Consider the following 20,220-nt stretch of genomic DNA (forward strand, 5'->3'; position numbering starts at 1 on the left):
CCCGCCCCCCCCGCCCCCCCCCCCCCCCGCCCCCCCCCCCCCCCCCCCCCCCCCCCCCCCCCCCCCCCCCCCAGGAGATAAGACAGAAAGAAAACGTACAAGCTCCTTGCACATACAGCGCGGGCGGTAGGTAGTGCAAAAAGTGTAGTGCAGAATATGTAGAGTAAAGAGCAGTTGCGAGGAGCTTGCAGAACGGGAGAACTGGGGGGAGTCGAGAAGTAATGGGTTGAGACAGACGCGATGGAAAAACCTATGGGTCAGAGGTCCGATGTAGGCGCATATCTGAGCACGGGATTATGTATACTTTATACACATTTTACTGGCAATAGGCAGAGGCCGCCAAAGTACCTTCCAGCGTATATTTTAGAACGCCTTCCCAAATTTAGTCTTGGCATCCTTCACGTCAATTTCAGAACTCTAACAAGCATCGACCCTGATGTACACTGACATACTACCAACTTACATGCACACTTTCGTCTACGCTATTATCATCTGTTTGCATTTTAACATGTAAGCTCGGCACAACATCTTCAATGCGATAAACATTAAATATTAAGATACGGATGCCTAGTTTCAAGCATGAAACACCTAGTTTGAAAGAGTCATAAAATAAGTTTGCTATTTGTTAAGATAGTTGCTATATTATCGTCAAGTAAAAACGTAACTATTTTGAGACTCTGTTAAAAGTATACATACCTAGTAACGGTACATCCATAATAAGAGCCTTGTTCAATAAGTGGATCTAATCCTTGTCGATATTAGTTCATCTATGATGAGGCCATGGGTTAAGATCAACTTTACCCTCTTATTCTCATCATGACAGGTCGAAATAATGATTTGATATATTGACTTGGTCAATCCCGGTCTATTCATCGATTTTATTGCCGTGCAGCAAGCGGGTATTGAACGAATATATGATTAAACTACCCGGTGATATTCTTCACCCTGTCTGTTCCGTGATTTTTAATAACTAGTTAATATGTCGAGTACAGTAAGATATCTATGTACCTAATGTAGGTATATGTGATGGATGATACTATTCATCGGCATCTTTCCCGTTCCTTGCCTTAACTCTTTAGCTGAGTTGTAGACGCTAAACCGGCATCTGAAATAAAACGAAGATAGCGATCTACATGTATATGTAGAGGAGCAGACGGTGTTTATCCGTCATCATCTAGTGACGTGAGGAGGGATGAGGTCACAAACCTTGTTCAACAGGCTGTATCTCTTCTCCTCAACGCATACAACATATAGCATAAAGTACTCATGATTAACATTTGATATACTAGTATACCGTGAACACTCCGATGTTAATTCTTCGTATTAATACTTGGTAAGGCAACATGGTAAGCTTAAAGGCGTCCGACTTTGATACGTCAAGATTTTGGGGGTTTGAGTATTCGTTACCTACCTGATGACAAAAAGGCCCCCTATACCACCTATCACTTATGTCAGCTGTGTCTCTTTGGGTCCGTCAGGCTCTTGCCACGTTGCTTTGCTTAGGCAAAGCTGAAGCCTTGGGTAAAGAGAGCGCTATTAAATATTGTTCTGCTACTCGGAGGTCTTTTGGGTTGCGCTGGAGATGTTGCCCCAGAACGAGGATGGGCAAGATTAGAGAGTAGTTTCAACGAATAGATAGCAAATAAAATATTGTCTAGTAGAATGGTTTAAACCAGATCTTCACTAGGATAAAGCGTTGCTAACTTCTTGAGTTGCAATATAATCATATAAAAGCTCGTTTGAGTCTGATTCAGCTTGAACTGAAATAGGAATATGATAATATTCGGTGGATCATGTTAACAACTAGGTATGCCTCCCATAGATGTGTCACGCTAACGACGAACCGGTGGACTCGTGGACGCAGGTACAGTTACACTCTGTGTAAGTACTGAACGTATAGTTAAAAGAAGAAGAAAACCTCCGATGGCGCTTTAACCTAGTGCTGTAGCAAATACGGAATATACCTATAAATATTACACTATTACATGATGATTAAAAAATTTAATTGCATAAAAAATAGAATTCTTCTAAGAAAGGTCTAAGAAAGGTCTAAAAAGATTGAAGATGAGTTTTACCAACTATTATACTGCTATACTCTATACTCCAACTATGCGAATTATAGTATTATGGGGATAACTTATAAGCTACCTCCTATAAGGATCGCCAAGCGGGCGAGGTCATTGATATAAGCCCGTCTACATACAAATATGCCGGAAGATCACTGCAGGAAAGGATGGGGCACGATGGGTTCAAGCGGACTCGGCGGGGTCTAAAACTACCCCGACTTGACCCAAGAGAACTTAATCCAAGAGACCGAGCCCTGCTGCCCTGGCCCTTACACCCCCGCGGCGCCTCCCGCATTCCCCTCCCACGATTCCCTCAGTCTCGGGAGTCAAGTGGACCTCCCTGTTCCAAGGAATAAGAAATCTGGATCCCGTCCGAGACAATAAAAATTATATCACCCTCGCTGTTGACCTGTTGACCTGTCGACCTGTCGCCGCTGCTTGCTTCTGTCCTCATCCCTCATGCTACTCTAGTGTGCTCTCGAGCGTCGCTAGGCTATATTGCCTTTTCTTTCTTTCTTTTGTTTATTTATTTATTACTTCCGTTCTTATTGAAGACCACTTCAAGCGAGGAAGTGCTATTACGAAGCGATAGGAGATATAAATACGTCTGTCATTTCCGGTGATAATTTTTCACGCGAGACTTATCCGAGTGTAGGGTATGAAGTGCACGTAGGATGAAGCGTAAGATGCCGAAATACCCCGACAATTCAGGACCGATGTCGTCCCACATCGCTAGATATCTTCTAGCTGGTATCATTATTAACACCTATCAAAGCCGCGCCCGTTAGGCCGCTGGAAGATCTGCTAGGCCTAGCATATTCCACCTATTAATTATACATGTCCTCGACGTAGGCGTACTAGTCATCCTCTGGTGGTAATTCGTCGTCGATATACCTAATTAGAGATATCCTCATCTCGGTGGTATCGTTCCCTCGTAGCACATCGCTGATAAAGTGCGCTTCAACCTGCATCTGCACCATCTCGAGCGCCCCTCTTAACACGCCGCAAAATATATTCGAATACCACAATTCGTCCTGCGCTCGGCCGTCGTCGGGAAGCTCGACGAAGTCCGCTAAAGGGTTCTCTTCGAATACAAGTGAGAATTGTTTGCTATCGCTTGTCCAATTCGTTACAGTTGGCGTAATGTTAAGGAAGATCTTGAAACCGACCTATGCAAATCAACCGTAGATGTTAGTCTGGGACACATATATATGCCATATATATGCCAAGGAAATTGCTTTAGCTGAAGACTTGCCTTCGCGACCATGTCGGCTGTCTCTCGAAAATTAGAGCACCGTCTCATAGTATTAGATTTGGCCAGGTAGTCCTCGATTAATCGGAGGCCAATATTGTAACCCATCCTATCTAGTTGTTTATTGACTTCGACATAATCACCCTCGAAGTCTTTGCACAGCTGCGCGACTATAGTACCGTAAGTCAAGGTGACAAGCTCGGCATTGACTTTATCGATGCGACCCCTTATTGTAGCATATTGTCAGAACAAGTGTTTATCGTTAATGGTTCTTTGACTTACTTCCAAATCCTACTTTCTGTTAGCAAAGATAATAATGCAAGGCTGAATAGATGCAGCTTACTTACTCTTCGCCCACACGGGCAGCTTTGTTTGCTGACATGCTCGATTGACGAGCTCAAGTTGAGCTCATTTAGGTCATTGACTCTTTCCTGTAGATGTTTTCTGATTCTTCGAAGGCAGTTTTAACGATGTAAGCTTGCGCAGATGTGTATGTGTTATCGTCTTAGGTGCTAAGTTTAGTAATGATGAGACGGTGAAGACAGTTGCTGCTGTTTCGCTGATAGATTGATTGGTGGGATCGAGGGGTTACGTCGGCAAACCGATGTCAAAGTTCCGATCTCTCCTAAGGTCCACTCTTTAAGCTCACTTCCAGGTTAAAGGAGGTTTGTTCAGCTAAATAATGGAAAATCGCTTTTCCGCTAAAATATGACCCATTCCAATCGCTTTTCATCTGCAGTTCAAAAACACGTTCCACCACGGGCAGCTGAAGCTACATCTACTTAGTACTTAGGTACTTAGAGCTCCTAGTTCTGGATAAACGTAGCTTAAGTTTTGCTACCGAACAGAGACGCGCAAAGTCGCGCGCAACTACTTTACAAGTCTTATAATAACCCCCGAATTTCGCGCCGCATATTACAAACAAAAGGAAATTATATCGATTTAAATTAATATCCAAGCCAGCAGCAATGTCCGCTGAAAAACGACCCGCGCCCGAGGAACCAGGCGCAGGCCAATTGGTCGTTAAAAGACAAAAGCCAGGGACAAGTACTGCGCTCTCACGCCGAGATGGAGCCTCTGGAAGCAATGCGCTGGTGCAGTCCGTACGTGTATCTACTATGCGAGCCAAAACGAGAAACCTAGGCGCAGCACTGACACCTAGATTAGGCTCCTCGAACAAGTAACCTAGAAGCACCGTTGATGGAACTGACGGGACACTCTGGAGAGATCTTCTCAGCGAAATTCAACCCCACGGGGGCTTTGATTGCCTCGGGGTCGATGGACCGGAGTATATGTAAGCTTCGTCTCGGTACTTCGCTCATGGGCTTGACTGATCGATATAGTGCTTTGGAATTCTTCGGGAGCATGCGAAAACTACGGCGTGCTAACAGGTCATCGAGGCGCGGTCTTAGACTTACAGTGGTCTCGAGACTCCGAAATTCTATACTCAGCCTCGGCCGATATGCATCTTGCCAGCTGGGATTTGACTTCGGGAACGAGGATACGACGATATATCGGGCACGAGGAAATCGTAAACACCATGGATACGAGCAAGCGTGGCGAGGAACTCTTAATCAGTGGAAGTGACGATGGTACTATAGGCATCTGGGATCCCCGATCGAAGAACGCCGCCGATTTTATCGAGACCGACTTCCCAATTACAGCAGTAGCAGTCGCAGAGGCAGGCAATGAAATTTTCTCAGGCGGTATCGACAACGATATCAAGGTCTGGGACATACGCAAGAAGGCCGTTGTCTACTCTATGCTAGGTCATAACGATACGGTAACTAGCTTACGTGTCTCGCCGGACTCTCAGTCGCTACTATCTTATTCCCACGATTCGACAGCGAAGACCTGGGACATAAGACCATTCGCACCCACGGAACGGCACATCCGTACATTCGATGGGGCGCAGGTAGGAGTCGAGAAGAATCTGACTCGAGCTAGCTGGGATAAGGCTGGCAAGAAAATTGCCGTAGGTGCTGGTGACGGCACAGTATTAATATGGTCCAACGACAACGGCAAGCTCCTTTACAAATTGCCAGGCCATAAGGGAGCTGTCAATTGCGCCGAATTCACTCCTGGCGAGGAGCCTGTTAGTAAGTGAACCCCCGATGCAAATTTCTGCGAATACTGTTGTTAACGTTTAATTAGTTTTATCTGCGTCTTCTGATCGTAGAATGTTGCTCGGGGAGCTTAGATGAGAGCTCTAGTTTAGCGAGAGTAAGAGGACGATATTTAGTCCATCGCCCCGGATGTGAACTATATGGCCGTCCCCGAACGATTCTGTGAGCCCTATGCTTCACCTTGGATATCCTGTTCGCCAAGACCCCGAACTCGGTTGTTTAGGCTCCCTTGATATAGGGCTGTAGTTCGTTCAATAATACTGGCGATGGTTCGTTAGAAATTTTTCGAATGATCCCCTCCGAGATAATGGATCAAGTCTACGCGTCGGACGGACATTTGATGAATATCATGGCTATCTGGAATGGGTCTGAGCTCATATTTCTGACCGCCTGGGTCGATTGCCAACTAGATAAAGGTAGCCTCGCCAACACTTGGTGCTCTACTTGTCTGCATTGCAAGGTAGATAGCAAGTCCATAGGGTATATTAATATGTAGATGCTCACGCCGGTACTGTTGGCTATCTGGGGTGAGGTATCGAAGCTATAGTTACCTATATTAGGTACCTAACCTAGGTAATTAGATAATATCGCGTGTGAAGTTTATAAAGGACATATTTAATAGTGCATAACTACCTAATATATATTTGGTGGTTGAGTTTGTTAATAATCCCACGATTACTTTGTAAATACACCTAGGTATTGGTAGATTTATATGTCCTCACTTGCGGAACGAGGTACACACTTACATCATGTATGGATACACTCGTATAAGACCCACCCGCGTATGGCTACCTTACCGTCTTGCTAGGGGTTGACTAAACGGTATATATTCAGCTCAATATTTTGAGCCATACATATACCGTTTAATATAATAGAGGCTTGAATTTATTTACGTATCCCTTATTGTACCATTCATTTAATTGAATAGTATATATACGGCTCTTCCGCCGCACGTGTTAATTTTTTAAAACATATATGGGTTTGAGCCATATCTATACCGTTTAATTCAATGAGCGGTATAGATACCGCTTAATCAGAATGAGCCGTTCAAAAATTGAACCGCTCAGAGATTTGAGCCGTATACGTACAGCGCAATACACATATGTATAATAGATGTAATTGATTAGATTCAATTGAATAGATTGAATTGAATAGATTGAATTGAATAGACTCAATTGAATAGACTGAATTGATTCAGTATGCGTGGCCTTGTATGTGGCCTTGTATGTGGCCTTGTATGTGGTATGTGCGGTGTGGGTGGTGTGTGCACACCTGCCCTGTTACATACATATATACCACGCTATGAATACCATGTACGTGCGCGCGTAACGTAACTGCTTATATTGATTGGTCTATTTGAATGATGCCCGTAGCTTAACCAATTGAAAAATATAGATCCTGTGACTTTGTGACTGTAACATTCAAGTAAAAAATAAATATGCAACATGTAAAAGTACAGCATCATATAATTAGTATGGCAGCACCATACAATTAATATGATGCTGTACCTCCCTTTTGCTACATATGCCTATATACCATATGAACCGCTCGAAATTTTGAGCCGTTCAGACTTTTGAGCGGCTTAGTCATAATGAGCCGTACTTATACCGTATAAGTACGGCTTATTATATAAGCGGCTCGTTTTAGTTTAGCGGTTCCTTTTTAAAACGTTTAAAAATTTTTGAACTGCTCAATTAGGCTTAACGTTTAAAAATTATAAACTAGAACCTTTCCTTTCACGAATCAGAGCGGTTCAATTTTTTGAACAGTATATATACGGTATATATACCGTTTAGTAACCCCCCCCCTATACGCTAAGGTATTGCTTCATTGGGTGGTACGTACCAATTCCGAAACAATAGTCACGATAGTGCCCCTGCGTCTGGGTTTCATCTCAAGCAGCCTCGGCGCCTGCAGTTGCAGTTAGAGAACGGACCCCTAAGCGGCAGGTTCCCTGACGCGGCAATAAAGGGGCAATTTGATTGGCTGATTCATCTTCTTCCCAACTACCAAATCGTCCAAACTGACCAAATCTACCACCTTAGGTCTTCACTTGAGCACTAGCTGTTTTGCATGCCTGGTATATTCCTTCATGCTTCGCCAGCCACACCAATGGTCAATTAACAACGGGGTCGAATTAACAACAGGGCCACATCCTTCCGATTACTAGTTGTATGCAGATGAGACTGCCAACGCTTTAGAGACGCTCGCTCGTTCTAGCTGTCTCTCAAGCGCTGTGACGTCCACATCTTCCTTCGCCTATCCTTGGTGTGCCTCGCAGTTCTCTCTCTCACTCTCTGTTCCTCTCGTTCCGTTTGTGGCTGTCTACTTTCCGTGAGCCAATCGACGGCTATTGCAGTCGATGGAATCATCGTAATCCTCTTGTTTCCTTTTTTGTACTGTTTCTCGTCCCTCGTTCTATACCATTTGAGAATAACGGACTCTGGGAGTTTCGATTATATTCTCCTGCGTCAAACTGTCATTAATTTATTCAATAATTCGCCCTCCCACCACATCCCTACTCTATCTTCTCTCTTCGGCTTGGCTGGTCCATCCCGAGCTTATAATTTACCATTTGAGACATACTACATATAGATCCTACAGGTATTCGATTCGTCGAGGGTCTTTGCGTCCGAAACCAACACTGCATTACCGAAGAGACTCGGTATTCGTCGCCAATCGGTTTACACAAAACCATCGACACGATCTGTTAGGATACACGCCAGGTCGGCCTAACTTAGCCATCCGTGTTTTATTGTAGTACTCAGTCCTTCATCGACCGCGCTCATCACTATCACTCCTTAGATTTCGCATAGCGGTCGAGACCGGCACACAAAAGCATGTGCAGTGTTGGACATCGGTGACATCAGGTTCAACGCTTAAGAAGCTACATATCTGCTCATTGTAGTCATGGATTACCTTCGTTCAAATGTCCTGCGGAGAGGTCAATCCTCAGATGCGCAAACGCAGGATCTAGAGCAACAGGGGCAACCGGAGATGGGGGAGCAATCAGGTTCCCGTGCAAGACGCTTCCCAGTCGGTCGCCCATCCTTGCCTACACTATTCACGAATCGGTTGCGTACAGGTGGACAAAGTCAGAGTACCGGCGATGACAGGGCTGAAGATGATAGCCCAAAGACGCCGCGTTTCGATCCGGGATTTCCAAATACGTCTTCCACCCACCTACGTGTACCAAACTTAACACGGACCGAAGAATATTCGCGTCCAACTTCTGGCCAGACTGAGACACCGTCTGCGCCTACATCGCGACCATATCCACCTCCGACACAAGCCGAAAGACTTCCTACCGTATCCGAGCCGAGACCTTCGTATAGGCGTAGTAGCCATAGAGATGTCGATACGGGGCGATCACAACTTCGAGGCGCGGATCCTGGTGAGACTCGGTTGGTCGATCAAGTAGACAGAACAAGACGGAATCGCAGCCAAAGGCATAGGCATCATGCGCGACCTGAGAAATTTTTATTTTGTTTCCCCTGGGTTAAATCGCGGCGAATACGCTCTCAAATCCTGCGGTGTTTCGTCTCAGGCCTCTTTTTAATGCTTATGCTGTCTATCTGTGAGTAATTCAAATTGTCTATTAGGAAGCTATATATTAACGTGGCCAATGCAGACCTCGTTCTTTCGATCTCGAAGAAAGTGTACAGCAGCGAGTTCACGGTGCTTCTGATCGTCATCATTTTATTCTCAACCATCTTCTTCTGCCACGGCCTAATAAGAATATGCATGCTGATCATCAAGCCGCCCAATGAAGACGAAGAGCAGCCGCCTTTACCACGGCTAATGGAACCTGGTGGATACGCCGTCCCACGACGGCCAATTCATGTTATTCTCGCGCAAGACGAGGAAGCTGCAGGGATGGATAATGTCGCTAATAAACTAGAGCCTCCTGCTTACGGGCTATGGCGCGAGAGCGTGGTATGTACCAATTTGTATATCTTAAGAGGTAATAACAACCTTACTAACAAGTGGCACAGCGCGTGGATCCGGATCGCTTATATTGGCAACGTAATGACCAGCCTCCTACGGAAGCCAACGAAGAGCGCCACGCCCGTCCTGAGACGGCTCGCCCACCGTCCTATGCATCGGAGGATGGCGTATCCTACGTTGTCGAGGCTCGTCCGAGGTCCATAGCCCCCCTAAGTGACGTCCCACTTCCGCCTCATCCGTCCGAGGCTAGACCACCATCCGCGACAGAGCAGCCCTGAAATCGATTGGTAATAGAACACGTGGTTCGCTCTCCCAACTCGACGTTCGACGGAGGACAGGCGAGATGGGATGGGTAGCCTATCTGTATAATGGTGTATGATCAGAGGGAAGGAATCGAGCATAAAAGGAAAAGGATTAAAGTGAGGGCCTTGTATGTCTTATTCATACTAGCATGGCGTGGTATTAAGGTAGCATGGGGTTATATATGCATACGGAGTTTGTGATTCTAGCACTGGCGCTGGGGGAGCGCGGGTTAATATTGCTTTCATAAACCACTATTCAACTATTTATTACCTGCTAATCAAGTCCTCTTCTCTTGGCGGAGCGCACGTCGAACTAATTTTGACTACGCAGTGTGTGTTTATGGTGCAGGCGCTATCGAAGAGACAAGGCTATAGTTTTAGTTAACTATTTTATATTTATCGTGAGATGAGGAGAGAAATGACAGTTTTTTCTCATCTTGAATAAAAGACTCTATGGTATTAAGTAACGGTAATAATTCTATTATGTACCTAATATATATGTATGCTAATATAGTTGATAGCAAATAATTTATGTTGTTGACTATTCAGAAACATCAAATACATATAATTTCCTATTGTTATGGAATTAATTTGACTCCCACCACGAATAGAGCCCACCTTCTTGTAGGCCTACCGTACTTAGTAACCTAGACATGTCTCTTTTCATAGTGTCACTTTAACTAGGTAGGTAGGCTACCCTGCTAAGTCTTTCGGTATATTTATCTTTATGCCATGATCGACGAAGAAGCGCAAGTGATGATCATAAATGTGTTCGGTGTAGATTAATGGAACTTCTTGCGCCGAGGCTCAACATGGTTAGCCAAGCTATATCGCCAGGCTCTTCTCAATTACGTGTTTGTATAGTAGTAGGCTATGTGTATATATGAGTTTGTATACGTAGCCTAACTGGTATATATTCGCTTGGGATATCGAATATTCAGTATGAGTATTTGGTCATACGAATAATTCATAACTTATTCTAATTCTACTAAATCTCTCAATATAAAATTTAAAGGATCATTTTCATGTATGGAACTTGCCGCTCTAATACATAAACACACCTACGCGAATAAGGTTAAAGAAATGAGATATTAAATGAGACTGACTACGACGCGACCAATCCCAGCAAGACTTTTGAGGGCGGAAGCGTGCCAATATACTCCAACGAGATGTGACTAATCAAGATCGCGATCACAGTCGCAATTCCGGTAAGTTGACGATGTTGGAAGATCAACGAGGCGGAAGCAAAATTCTACAACCCCCGGCCTTGCGACGGAGGTCTGATTGGTTGGAGCACGAGGATTTACATGGAGGGGCAGGGTCTTTGTAGGCTGATGAGGTGGGATAATACATCTCCCACATTCTCCCCTACCCCTTACCCCCTACCTACAAGCAAAGGACTCGGTTAGATGTATAGATGTATACTGGGTGATACATACATGTAAGTAATAAATAGCTCCTCATTACTATCGAAGCCATGTGGCGGTTAATATGCAGGTTCCAAATTCCAGCAGCTTGTTCTTCCACCAAGTGCCTCGAAGATGCAATGCTTAAACGAAACATTCTCATCTGTGGAAATGATTGATAATAACCTAACCAGGCAGCCAGGACATCTCAAGTAGGGTTCATCTACTGCATGCAAGGTTCGAAGAGTTGGTTAGACTGTTCCAGATTATCACCCTGTCTCTCTCTTTTTTATCCCGTCCCGTTCTAACCAGTCTTCTCTACGCGTCTTTCGGGCCTCAAGTCCTGTAATGTGGGGTCGGGTATCACGTCTAAATCATATGGATAACCGTGAATCATGTCACGAAGGATCATCAGCTTCAGTAGGCTAGCATGAGATTCGCCGAAGAGTGTAGCTCTTCTCATGTCGTTATTGTTATTCGAGAGTCTGCCCACTTTCTCGACCTCCACTATTATCCTTATGGCAACTTGGCAAGATATGTATACAAACACGTGAAATTAAAGGTGAGGTACCATAGTACATGGTATAAACAACTTTGAGGGATATAAGAGATGAAAACGAACCAACAGGAAAAGAATCGGGATAGTTGGCATCTGATAGTAGCTCGCTAAAGCCTACGAAAGTATACTAGTGAGACTTTGGATCACATTAGATCCATGTCTCCCTACCTAGATAGTACCTAGGTACTATTAGTAGATGTGAAATTTTTTGCGGTAGTTATGCAGGGCAGCAAACCGTAAGACACTACAATAGTACAATAAAGGGGGGGGAGGTTAGATAGTATTATAATTGGTTGGTAAGTCGGCGAATCAAACTCCAAAGTGGAAAATAGTGAATATACTAGGTTAAGTGCTTTTTTCCAATTTGTCCAAGTCTCTTCTAACGTACATAGCGAAGTCGACGATGCGGGCTAAGTATATGGGCGAGGAGGAGTATAACATGGTAACACAAAAATGATGTAGCACAAACGCAAGGAAGACTACCTAATACATACATATAAAAGCCTATCGGCAATAACATGGGGTATTAAATAGATTAAATAGTACGCACATACCAGGAAGAGAAAAGAAAATGTAAGCAATAATTAAACAAAACAAGGAAGTGTAGAACAGAAGGGATATGGAAAAAAACCGAAGTAGCCACCTGAACTTCCACTAGAATTTGGCGATCCATCCGCTAATAGGTAATTTAACCCTACTAAGGTAGGCACGTACATGTTGTACATGTTGTATGCAGGGAAGGGTCTGCTTCACTAGGGACTTATAGGTAACTACTAGGAGGTATCTACCAGGTATCTACTACGTCAGTAGCCGGTTTAGATAGCGCATCAGCTATTACGAAGCGGTTGTATCCGGTACCTATCTTGTAGAGGAGTAGCCCCTTCGCCCGCGCCGGGGTTCCACATGCTCTGGAACCTGTCCCCCTCACTCTGTGCCCTCTTTGCCCTTTCCCTCGTCCCTCTCTCTTTTTCTTAACCCTTCCTTTTCTTTGCCCGTGATCCTAAATATTACATCTTCATCGCATCGTATCGTAATCGCATACTATTATCAACTCCCCCCTTGGAGGTCGCGCAGTGTTTGGAGAAGGTTGCTGTTGGTTGAACGGATAGCAGCAGTATAAGTTGAAGAAGTAGAGTTGAGAAGGAAGAGTTGAGAAGGAATAAGCAGGAAGTCGATAAGGTTCTTAAGGGAAATGTGAGTTCAAATCTTTTTTTATCGTTTTGATCTACGTATCATTTTTGCATTCTGCAAGAAATGGCCCGGCGCGCGCAAATGGTGTGTGTGTGTGTGGTACAGCGACAGGTCTAGCTAGGTCCAGAAACCGACCTGTCTATTTTTCTTCTTCATGTTGTGCGACAAGCGATTCTTACACAGCATCCTACGATAACGGCGATGGCGGCGACAATAATAGCGATCATCATTTATGCGATTTGATTGCGCGCGCGACTTTGACAACCTTAACTATGCGCCGCGACAAGGACCCCGCAGATATCTATTTTCTCTTATGCGCGCCTATCTTGCGACTCATCGACTCGTGGACTTCGCGACTACTTCTTAATGCGCCGACTCCAAAACAATTCAGAAACATCTTTGTCTCCCGGCCTTCCGCAGAAAGTGTCGAGTAGTTTCCGAATATGTGGGCTGTAGTCTCTAGCGACAACGTGATTCTATCATTACTGGCCTGATCATCTCGGCGCGAGCGGTTCGATTAGTTCGCGCATAACCGACCATCCGTCAACCCGATCCTTTTTACTACCTCCCGACAGCCAACATTCCAAGACAATTCGCCTCCGACCGGATGCTATCCAGTATAGTAACGAGAATATCGCCTCTTGTAGATTTGAAGTGTTGCCATCCGTACGATCCAATATCGAGACGCGCAAGCTAAGGGAGACTGGCTTCGAAACTAGTCGATAAAACGCACAATTCGACTAGAATCTCATATCGATCGGGCAGGTTTGGTTGTCTATCTCGCATTTTGTGTCGGGTAGCACAAACCCAAAACGTCTGTAACCAAACCAGTCGACCTGCAGATTCTGGAAAACCACTCAACTATGCCTGGCGCCCATCCGTTTAGTTTGCGAAACCACACCATTCCTCGTGGGGTATTTTATCCGATGAGAAATTGCACGTGGCGGTACCTTATTATCATTTTGGGTTGCATCCAAATTGATTAATGTCTACTTCTAATATTAGTGGACGAATATCCTGGTGGCAATATCTACGAATCGCCCCTGTTCCCCATGGGAAAACTGTGACCTGGACAAATTTGGATTCGCATTTCTGACGAGATGCCCACTTCTATTTTGATCGAAGATGGGCTACCGTCGAACAAGAATACTAACATACCACTACCACATCGTTGCAAACGGGTCATTCAAGAGTGGACAGCGAAAGATAAAGTTTATGTGAAGTGTCGTGCTGATAATGGAACTACACAGACTCACAGACTAGTTACAATGTCTTCTCTATCTCGTCGAGCATGCTACAAGTGTGGCAATGTTGGCCATTATGCTGAGGTTTGCTCCTCCGCTGAGCGCCTTTGCTACAATTGCAAGCAGCCAGGTAAGCCTCCACCCCCTTATGAATTTTTGCTAGAGAGTTTCCTTTTTTAGCTAATAGCTTTTGCCTAGGACACGAGTCTAACCAGTGCCCTCTCCCCCGTACCACCGAGGCGAAGCAGTGCTACCACTGCCAAGGGCTCGGACACGTCCAGGCCGACTGCCCTACTCTGCGCTTGAGCGGTGCTGGTGGTAATGGCCGCTGTTATAACTGCGGTCAGCCAGGCCATCTAGCCCGAGCTTGCCCTAACCCTGCTGGTGTTGGAATCGGACGTGGTGCCCCGGTCGGCCGTGGTGGCTACGGTGGTTTTAGCCGGGGCGGTTTCGCCGGTGGACCCCGACCGGCCACCTGCTATAAATGTGGCGGGCCGAACCACTTCGCGCGCGACTGTCAAGCTCAGGCTATGAAGTGTTATGCTTGTGGGAAGCTCGGTCACATCTCCAGAGACTGCACAGCACCCAATGGTGGCCCTCTAAACACTGCTGGCAAGACGTGCTACCAGTGCGGCGAAGCTGGCCACATTTCCCGCGACTGCCCTCAAAAGAACACTAACGGCGAAGTCCCGGCTGAGGTTGAGATCCCCGCTGCTCCGGCTATCCCCCCGGTAGCGTAAGAATATCACAACTCATGCGGTATTCGATCTAGCTTAGTTTGGCGGCTAGCATCTGTCGACCGGGTCGCTATTTCGACAGCACTCCCGAACGAATTTGATTGCTTTGACCGTTACGCTAGCCATCTCAACAGGATAAATTCAGTCCGCGAGAATCGAGTTACCTAGACAAAATCTCCCTGAAGGAGGCCTTACAAAACTTTGGATAATCATATTTTCCTTGCATTTGCATCTTGAATTATTAAAATTTAAGCATAACGAGCATTTATGTCTTGCCTGATTTACTACACCTACCATTTCTACTGCCATCTATCCCTTCAAAACCTTTCATCGCTTCACCTATTTATCGGTGTCTGGGTGTTCGGCCATCACAAGCTCCTACTGTTTCAAAAGCGTGAGTTATACTAGATTTCTCACGAGCTTCTTTGAAATCGGCCTGGGGAGTTACCTCTTCTCCCGATTTCAAACTCCTGTTTTTTCGTCTTTCTATCCCCTTGTGTTCTTTTCCGGCATGACTCATGGCGTACATGATACGATACGGTTAGACCTCACCATTACGCGCGATATTAATGCGGGCGGTTAATATTCCTTGACGGATTGGGTCCACGTACAGACCATTTTGATCGATCGGATCAAATTATTCTTCAGATACCCCATTTTCGCCCTCCTGTATTATGACTAGCAAGATCGAGGAGAGTGAGGGAGGAGTGGCATTTTGACGAGAAAAAATGGGGCGGGCTGGAATCTGTGCATCGTCGCAAGCAGTTCTTTTGAGTACGTGATTGGGGAGGACAAAACCACGAGCGAACGACACGAAACTCGAAACTCGCAAGGTACTTGGCTGCAGCAGACTTGGTTGGATGCAGGCTATGTTGAGTAAGGCTTACCTCTATAAAGAGAGATCTTAGAGAATAAGGTCTCTCAGGGGAGAATATCAAAGCAAAGGGCGGACGTGGAGTGAGTAAGTGGGGACGTGACCAACTTGACAATAGCACGAGGAAAAGAAGAGGGCAAAAAAAAAGCATCCTATGTTTGAACTAATGTTTAACAGGATTGCAATGGAGGAGATCACCGTCAAAAAAAAAAGGGGGGGATAGTCAGTTGATGAGGTCGGAATCTTCGTCGCCAATAGGTCAAGTCAAATCAAGTTTGTCGAGTTATATCATGGTAAGAATATTGTGTGTGAAGTCAGTACTACTTAAAAAGAAAATCAATATTCAGAAATTTTCTCTATCTTCTTTGAAGTCCTCTCCGAGATTATTAAGGGCCTTTTTTATTAGTTACCTACCTCACATACTCTAGGTTGAGACTTTACTTGGTCAACTTGCGCTGTATACCTACCTAAATCACTAACTAGGTACAGTCCCTTAGAGGATGGATTCTTTGAATAAAGTTGAAGCAACTTGCGGATATAGTGCTAAATATGGAACATGGATCCCGTACCATGCCATTATACTACATTCCATTCATGTCACTGGTGGTAATGAAGCGATCATGAGCCTATTTAGTCTACATGTATAACAAGCAAGCCAATACGAATAATTCAACCACCGGCCATCATTCCTAGACAGTTAATAGACATGCCATGTCATTTGGCACCCTTGCTGGATTCGCAGATTCTAACTCGATATGTCCTCACGGCCAAAGCTATATGGGGTAGCATGGAATCCTACAGCGTAACGCTGATACATGCGCGATGCTGGATAGGACTGGACGACTTGGCTGGGTGGTCTGGGTAAATCTTACGAATCATAGTAGAGCGGATTAATAAGTCGGTTAACTTCTAGCATGGATCAGTTTTCTCGTATTGAGTGAAATGATTTGGGGAGGTGGACGAGTCAATTGGGATCGTAATTGAAACCAAGAGAGGAGGTATAAGTTAATGTCCGGTTTAGTGACGAGTATTACATGGAAAGGGGTCTATGCAATATTCAATTTCTCTACTATCAACTCATAGATATTCACTTCATGACTCGGCGTTGGCAGTTGTATCTCTGACCCAAACCTCGCCTACGGGATCTTCGTGATCTTGGACGCATTTCCATTTACCAATACCATAGGACTCGGGGGCTATGCGCTTTCCGCGTCCGCCGCCACCAATAATGAGATTCCCGGGGCGGTAGGCGTTATCTTGTTTCATGCGACGGATTACCGAACCATGTATTCTGGCTGTATGGGGAATATCTCGCACTTCACCGCATGGAAGTGGCCAACGGATTGGCTTCCACGATCCGTCTGCTTGGAGATCCATTCGCCGGAATGGCATATACTCCACTAGAGCACCAATGTTAGCGGTTATCTTCTAATGGCCCTCTATATAGGGCATCGCATAGGTCTAGGTACACGAGAGCGGCGAACGAGTAAGGGGTAGTAGGGAGGTGGCATACTTATATTCCAGGTTATCACCTGACCTTTAGTCAAGCCAGATGCAAACTGCAGAGAGTCGTGGATTCTGGCCAAATGGGCTTTGTGAAGCATCCGATGGAATGACCGCACGTTCTGTTCGCTTTGCTCTTTCTTTTCTTCGTCGCCTGTAAAATTGAAGTGATCCCGATGCGTAGGCTGGATATCAAGGCAGGGTGAAGTTTGGCTTGTTGGGCTTGACTTCTCAACGCGAATGTCAGGAACAGCCCCGTCGTGGTGGGCGTTAGTGTTAGACTCATCAGAAGGTTCGGTGACGCCCATCTCAACTAGCTTCTCGGGATCAAAATTGAGACCTGCTCGTTGCGCTTCTCTGATCATGTAGGTAAGGGGTATGTGGCTCGCAGATTTGGTGTCTGGCATGATCTCCCATCCACCTCCAACGTCGCCGTGGCCGCCGGCAAACCTATCTTGACTTTAGCTGCTATTATCTTTTTGGGTTATTTGGTATCATGGAACTCACCAGATCTCGTCGATGTCTTGTTCATCATCATCATCCGAATCCTTGTCAATGTCTGTCATATGAGCAATTCCCGGCTTATCATCACCGACTTGGCTCGTTCTGTCAACAGAGCTTCTCGTTGCCCGGGATCGGGAACGGGAATGGGGCCGGAACGTATGTTCATTAGGGGGGGCTAAGGTCTCGCATCGCCCTCTCTCTGGCTTGTTACTCGGTGCCAACCCCGAGACTGCACCTTGCCTTGTGCGATACTTCTCGTGCATAACTTCGTGCAAGTGCCGGTGTGTTTTATGATCCTTACTAACCCCTTGGTAAATAAGGTCCTGTCTGAACTTTGCGCGACGTTCGTCTATGGATACACAATGTCGAATGACCTATGAGTAGCAGTGAGTCAAGCGAACAATAATAGTTGCTATATAGGTAGGCAATTTAACCTACCTTGGCACTGCTTCTCGCAGTATATGGTATTTTCGACCTTTGCATCCACGCAGCCTCGAATCGAGGGACGGAGTTGACAGTATCGAATAGACCCAAAAATCGGATTCTCTTCACAGGACGGCTGAATGTCTCTCGAAATCCTTTCATGAAGCGATACATCTCCTGTCGTTTCGCCTGATGTTCTTCGGTCTGGTCAGACTGGCGACTCTGCCACTGAGAAAATGCTTTCCAGGCAAAGGTAACCATCTCTTCATTTCCATGCGAGAGTAAACCGATGTAGTCAAGCATCTCCGCTAGGAAGCGGGCTACATAGGCCCCCCGGGAGAAGCCGAAAAAGTAGATCTCATCGCCTGGCTCATAGAAACGCATGAGGAATCGATATCCGCCCACTACATGGTGGTCGAAGCTCGAGCCGACGGCAGAGTCTTTAGCCTTCAAGTACCACGATCGGATTCTAGCACTTAGACTTGTGTGGGACAGCGAGTTAGACACGACATACGTCCCTATCCCCGGTTGGTAGTAGTGATCTAATCCAACAGTTAGCGAGGTGGTATGAAATTCTGCATGTTTTACAGAATGGATCCAAGATATATACATTGACCACCTGATTCCCGATCCAGACATCTGAATATCTTCAAGATGTTACTGTCGCTATCGTCACCTCTGAATCTATTGCCCGTGCCATCGAAACACAGCACAAGCTTTTGGGGAGTACGGGTATCTTTTGCTGCGTCCATCGTTGTCCATGCAGGAGTATGGTAACCTAGATCTCCATCGAGACTTGAGGACGTTGTGACATGCCCTTTTGAATCCTCGCGACCTGCCCGATAACGCACTTGGGGTGCTAAATGATACTGGTCCATTAGAAAAAGGGTAGATTTTATACAGTGCTACACGGCATAGCTTGATGTTGAGCAACCCGCCAAGGGCCTCTAGGTTATGTATACAGCGAGAATCTAGTGCTACTATCCGAAGACCGTTGTAAGTACAAAACAATTTCGCCAAGCCAAATAGGCGTTCGGTGCTATTGCATCGTCGGAAGACTGTCTCGGCGAGGACATAGTGTCAATCATGTTCGAGCTTATTGGGGCAAATACTTCCTTGAAATCACCAGGTCGATCATAGTCGAAAAGCATGTCTGCGAATGGTCGGAAAGCAAGTTGTGGCTGGCTGACAGCCACCTATTCAATTTGAATAGCTATAGTTCTTGACTTTTGTTGAGAAGGATAATTTGTTAAGGTGAGAATTACTTACAAAGTCAATGAGTTCTCTAGTTAGATAGCTAAGCTCAACTGCATATTGAACTGCATAAGATTACAATATAATATCAACTGGCGAGGTCTAACTGGCTATTTAGTAGATATGGTCTCACATCTTACATCTCCCAATATATTACCTATTAGTGAAACTACTAGACTATACTATCATATTGGCGTAAGACTAGGTATAACAAACGTTGATCAATACCCATTCCATTTGTTCAGCTCTGCGTGAAGGGTTACCAAGTGTAACGAAACGTAGCTAACCGCATCATTTTACCTTAGGTACTGATTGGATCTGCGAATAGGTTCCCTAGGGTTGCTTGCTTTTTTATCAAGAGAAGACAATTGATTGTAGTGCTAAGACATGATACTTGCAACTTTGTGGTAAGGATCGCGGAATTGATATATTAAATATATGTCATGATCCGGTTTATTTAGGGGTGGTAGCGTGTACGCCACTACGACAAATGTCAATATTTACGTCAACCGTTATTTCTAGGCGTCGTGAGGGCGGTGAATTAATAAGATGATTGTTACTCACTTCGATCTGATAGGTTCCCAGCTCGCTATGCATACTGATGGCGTCCCGGCTGTTGTCACTCTCTTAACAGGATAGGCTATGAATACTGATAGCGTCCCGGCTGTTGTCACTCTCTTAACGGGATAGGCTATGCTATGTAAGGCTTGCGTTGGTTCCGAGGAGAGCTGGCCGTACCGATCCAGATAGTCGCACATGTACGGAAGACCCCAGTTAGGTGATCCGAGCATATTAGATATATATCTAAACACGGGATGTTATTCTGGTTGA

General features: G+C 45.4%; 4 protein-coding genes across 4 annotated transcripts; 2 read left to right on the plus strand and 2 right to left on the minus strand.

The window, feature by feature from the left end:
• Positions 1-2,642: 2,642 nt before the first annotated feature.
• On the minus strand, positions 2,643-3,980 carry F4817DRAFT_287207 (BET3 family protein). Its single transcript, XM_049299623.1, has 3 exons — positions 3,666-3,980; positions 3,322-3,544; positions 2,643-3,235 (listed from the first exon to the last, which is right to left on the minus strand). Exons 1-3 carry the CDS (start codon positions 3,698-3,700, stop codon positions 2,924-2,926), a joined length of 570 nt encoding a protein of 189 aa, XP_049154467.1. The 5' UTR covers positions 3,701-3,980; the 3' UTR covers positions 2,643-2,923.
• Position 3,981: 1 nt separating this feature from the next.
• F4817DRAFT_287190 (WD40 repeat-like protein) lies at positions 3,982-5,628 on the plus strand. Its single transcript, XM_049299622.1, has 4 exons — positions 3,982-4,421; positions 4,486-4,612; positions 4,662-5,417; positions 5,473-5,628. Exons 1-4 carry the CDS (start codon positions 4,287-4,289, stop codon positions 5,520-5,522), a joined length of 1,068 nt encoding a protein of 355 aa, XP_049154468.1. The 5' UTR covers positions 3,982-4,286; the 3' UTR covers positions 5,523-5,628.
• A 2,620-nt stretch (positions 5,629-8,248) lies between these two features.
• Positions 8,249-9,871, plus strand: F4817DRAFT_287239 (uncharacterized protein). The gene is made up of 3 exons (XM_049299624.1): positions 8,249-9,021; positions 9,076-9,380; positions 9,440-9,871. The coding sequence occupies exons 1-3, from the start codon at positions 8,355-8,357 to the stop codon at positions 9,668-9,670; spliced, it is 1,203 nt and encodes a 400-aa protein (XP_049154469.1). The 5' UTR covers positions 8,249-8,354; the 3' UTR covers positions 9,671-9,871.
• Positions 9,872-16,617: 6,746 nt separating this feature from the next.
• F4817DRAFT_351992 (uncharacterized protein) lies at positions 16,618-19,165 on the minus strand. Its single transcript, XM_049305165.1, has 5 exons — positions 18,746-19,165; positions 18,151-18,677; positions 17,716-18,086; positions 17,219-17,658; positions 16,618-17,105 (listed from the first exon to the last, which is right to left on the minus strand). The coding sequence occupies exons 1-5, from the start codon at positions 19,011-19,013 to the stop codon at positions 16,798-16,800; spliced, it is 1,914 nt and encodes a 637-aa protein (XP_049154470.1). The 5' UTR covers positions 19,014-19,165; the 3' UTR covers positions 16,618-16,797.
• Positions 19,166-20,220: the final 1,055 nt, after the last annotated feature.

Source organism: Daldinia loculata (genome assembly GCF_022478755.1).
Source record: "Daldinia loculata strain CBS 113971 unplaced genomic scaffold F4817scaffold_81, whole genome shotgun sequence".
NCBI lineage: Eukaryota > Fungi > Ascomycota > Sordariomycetes > Xylariales > Hypoxylaceae > Daldinia > Daldinia loculata.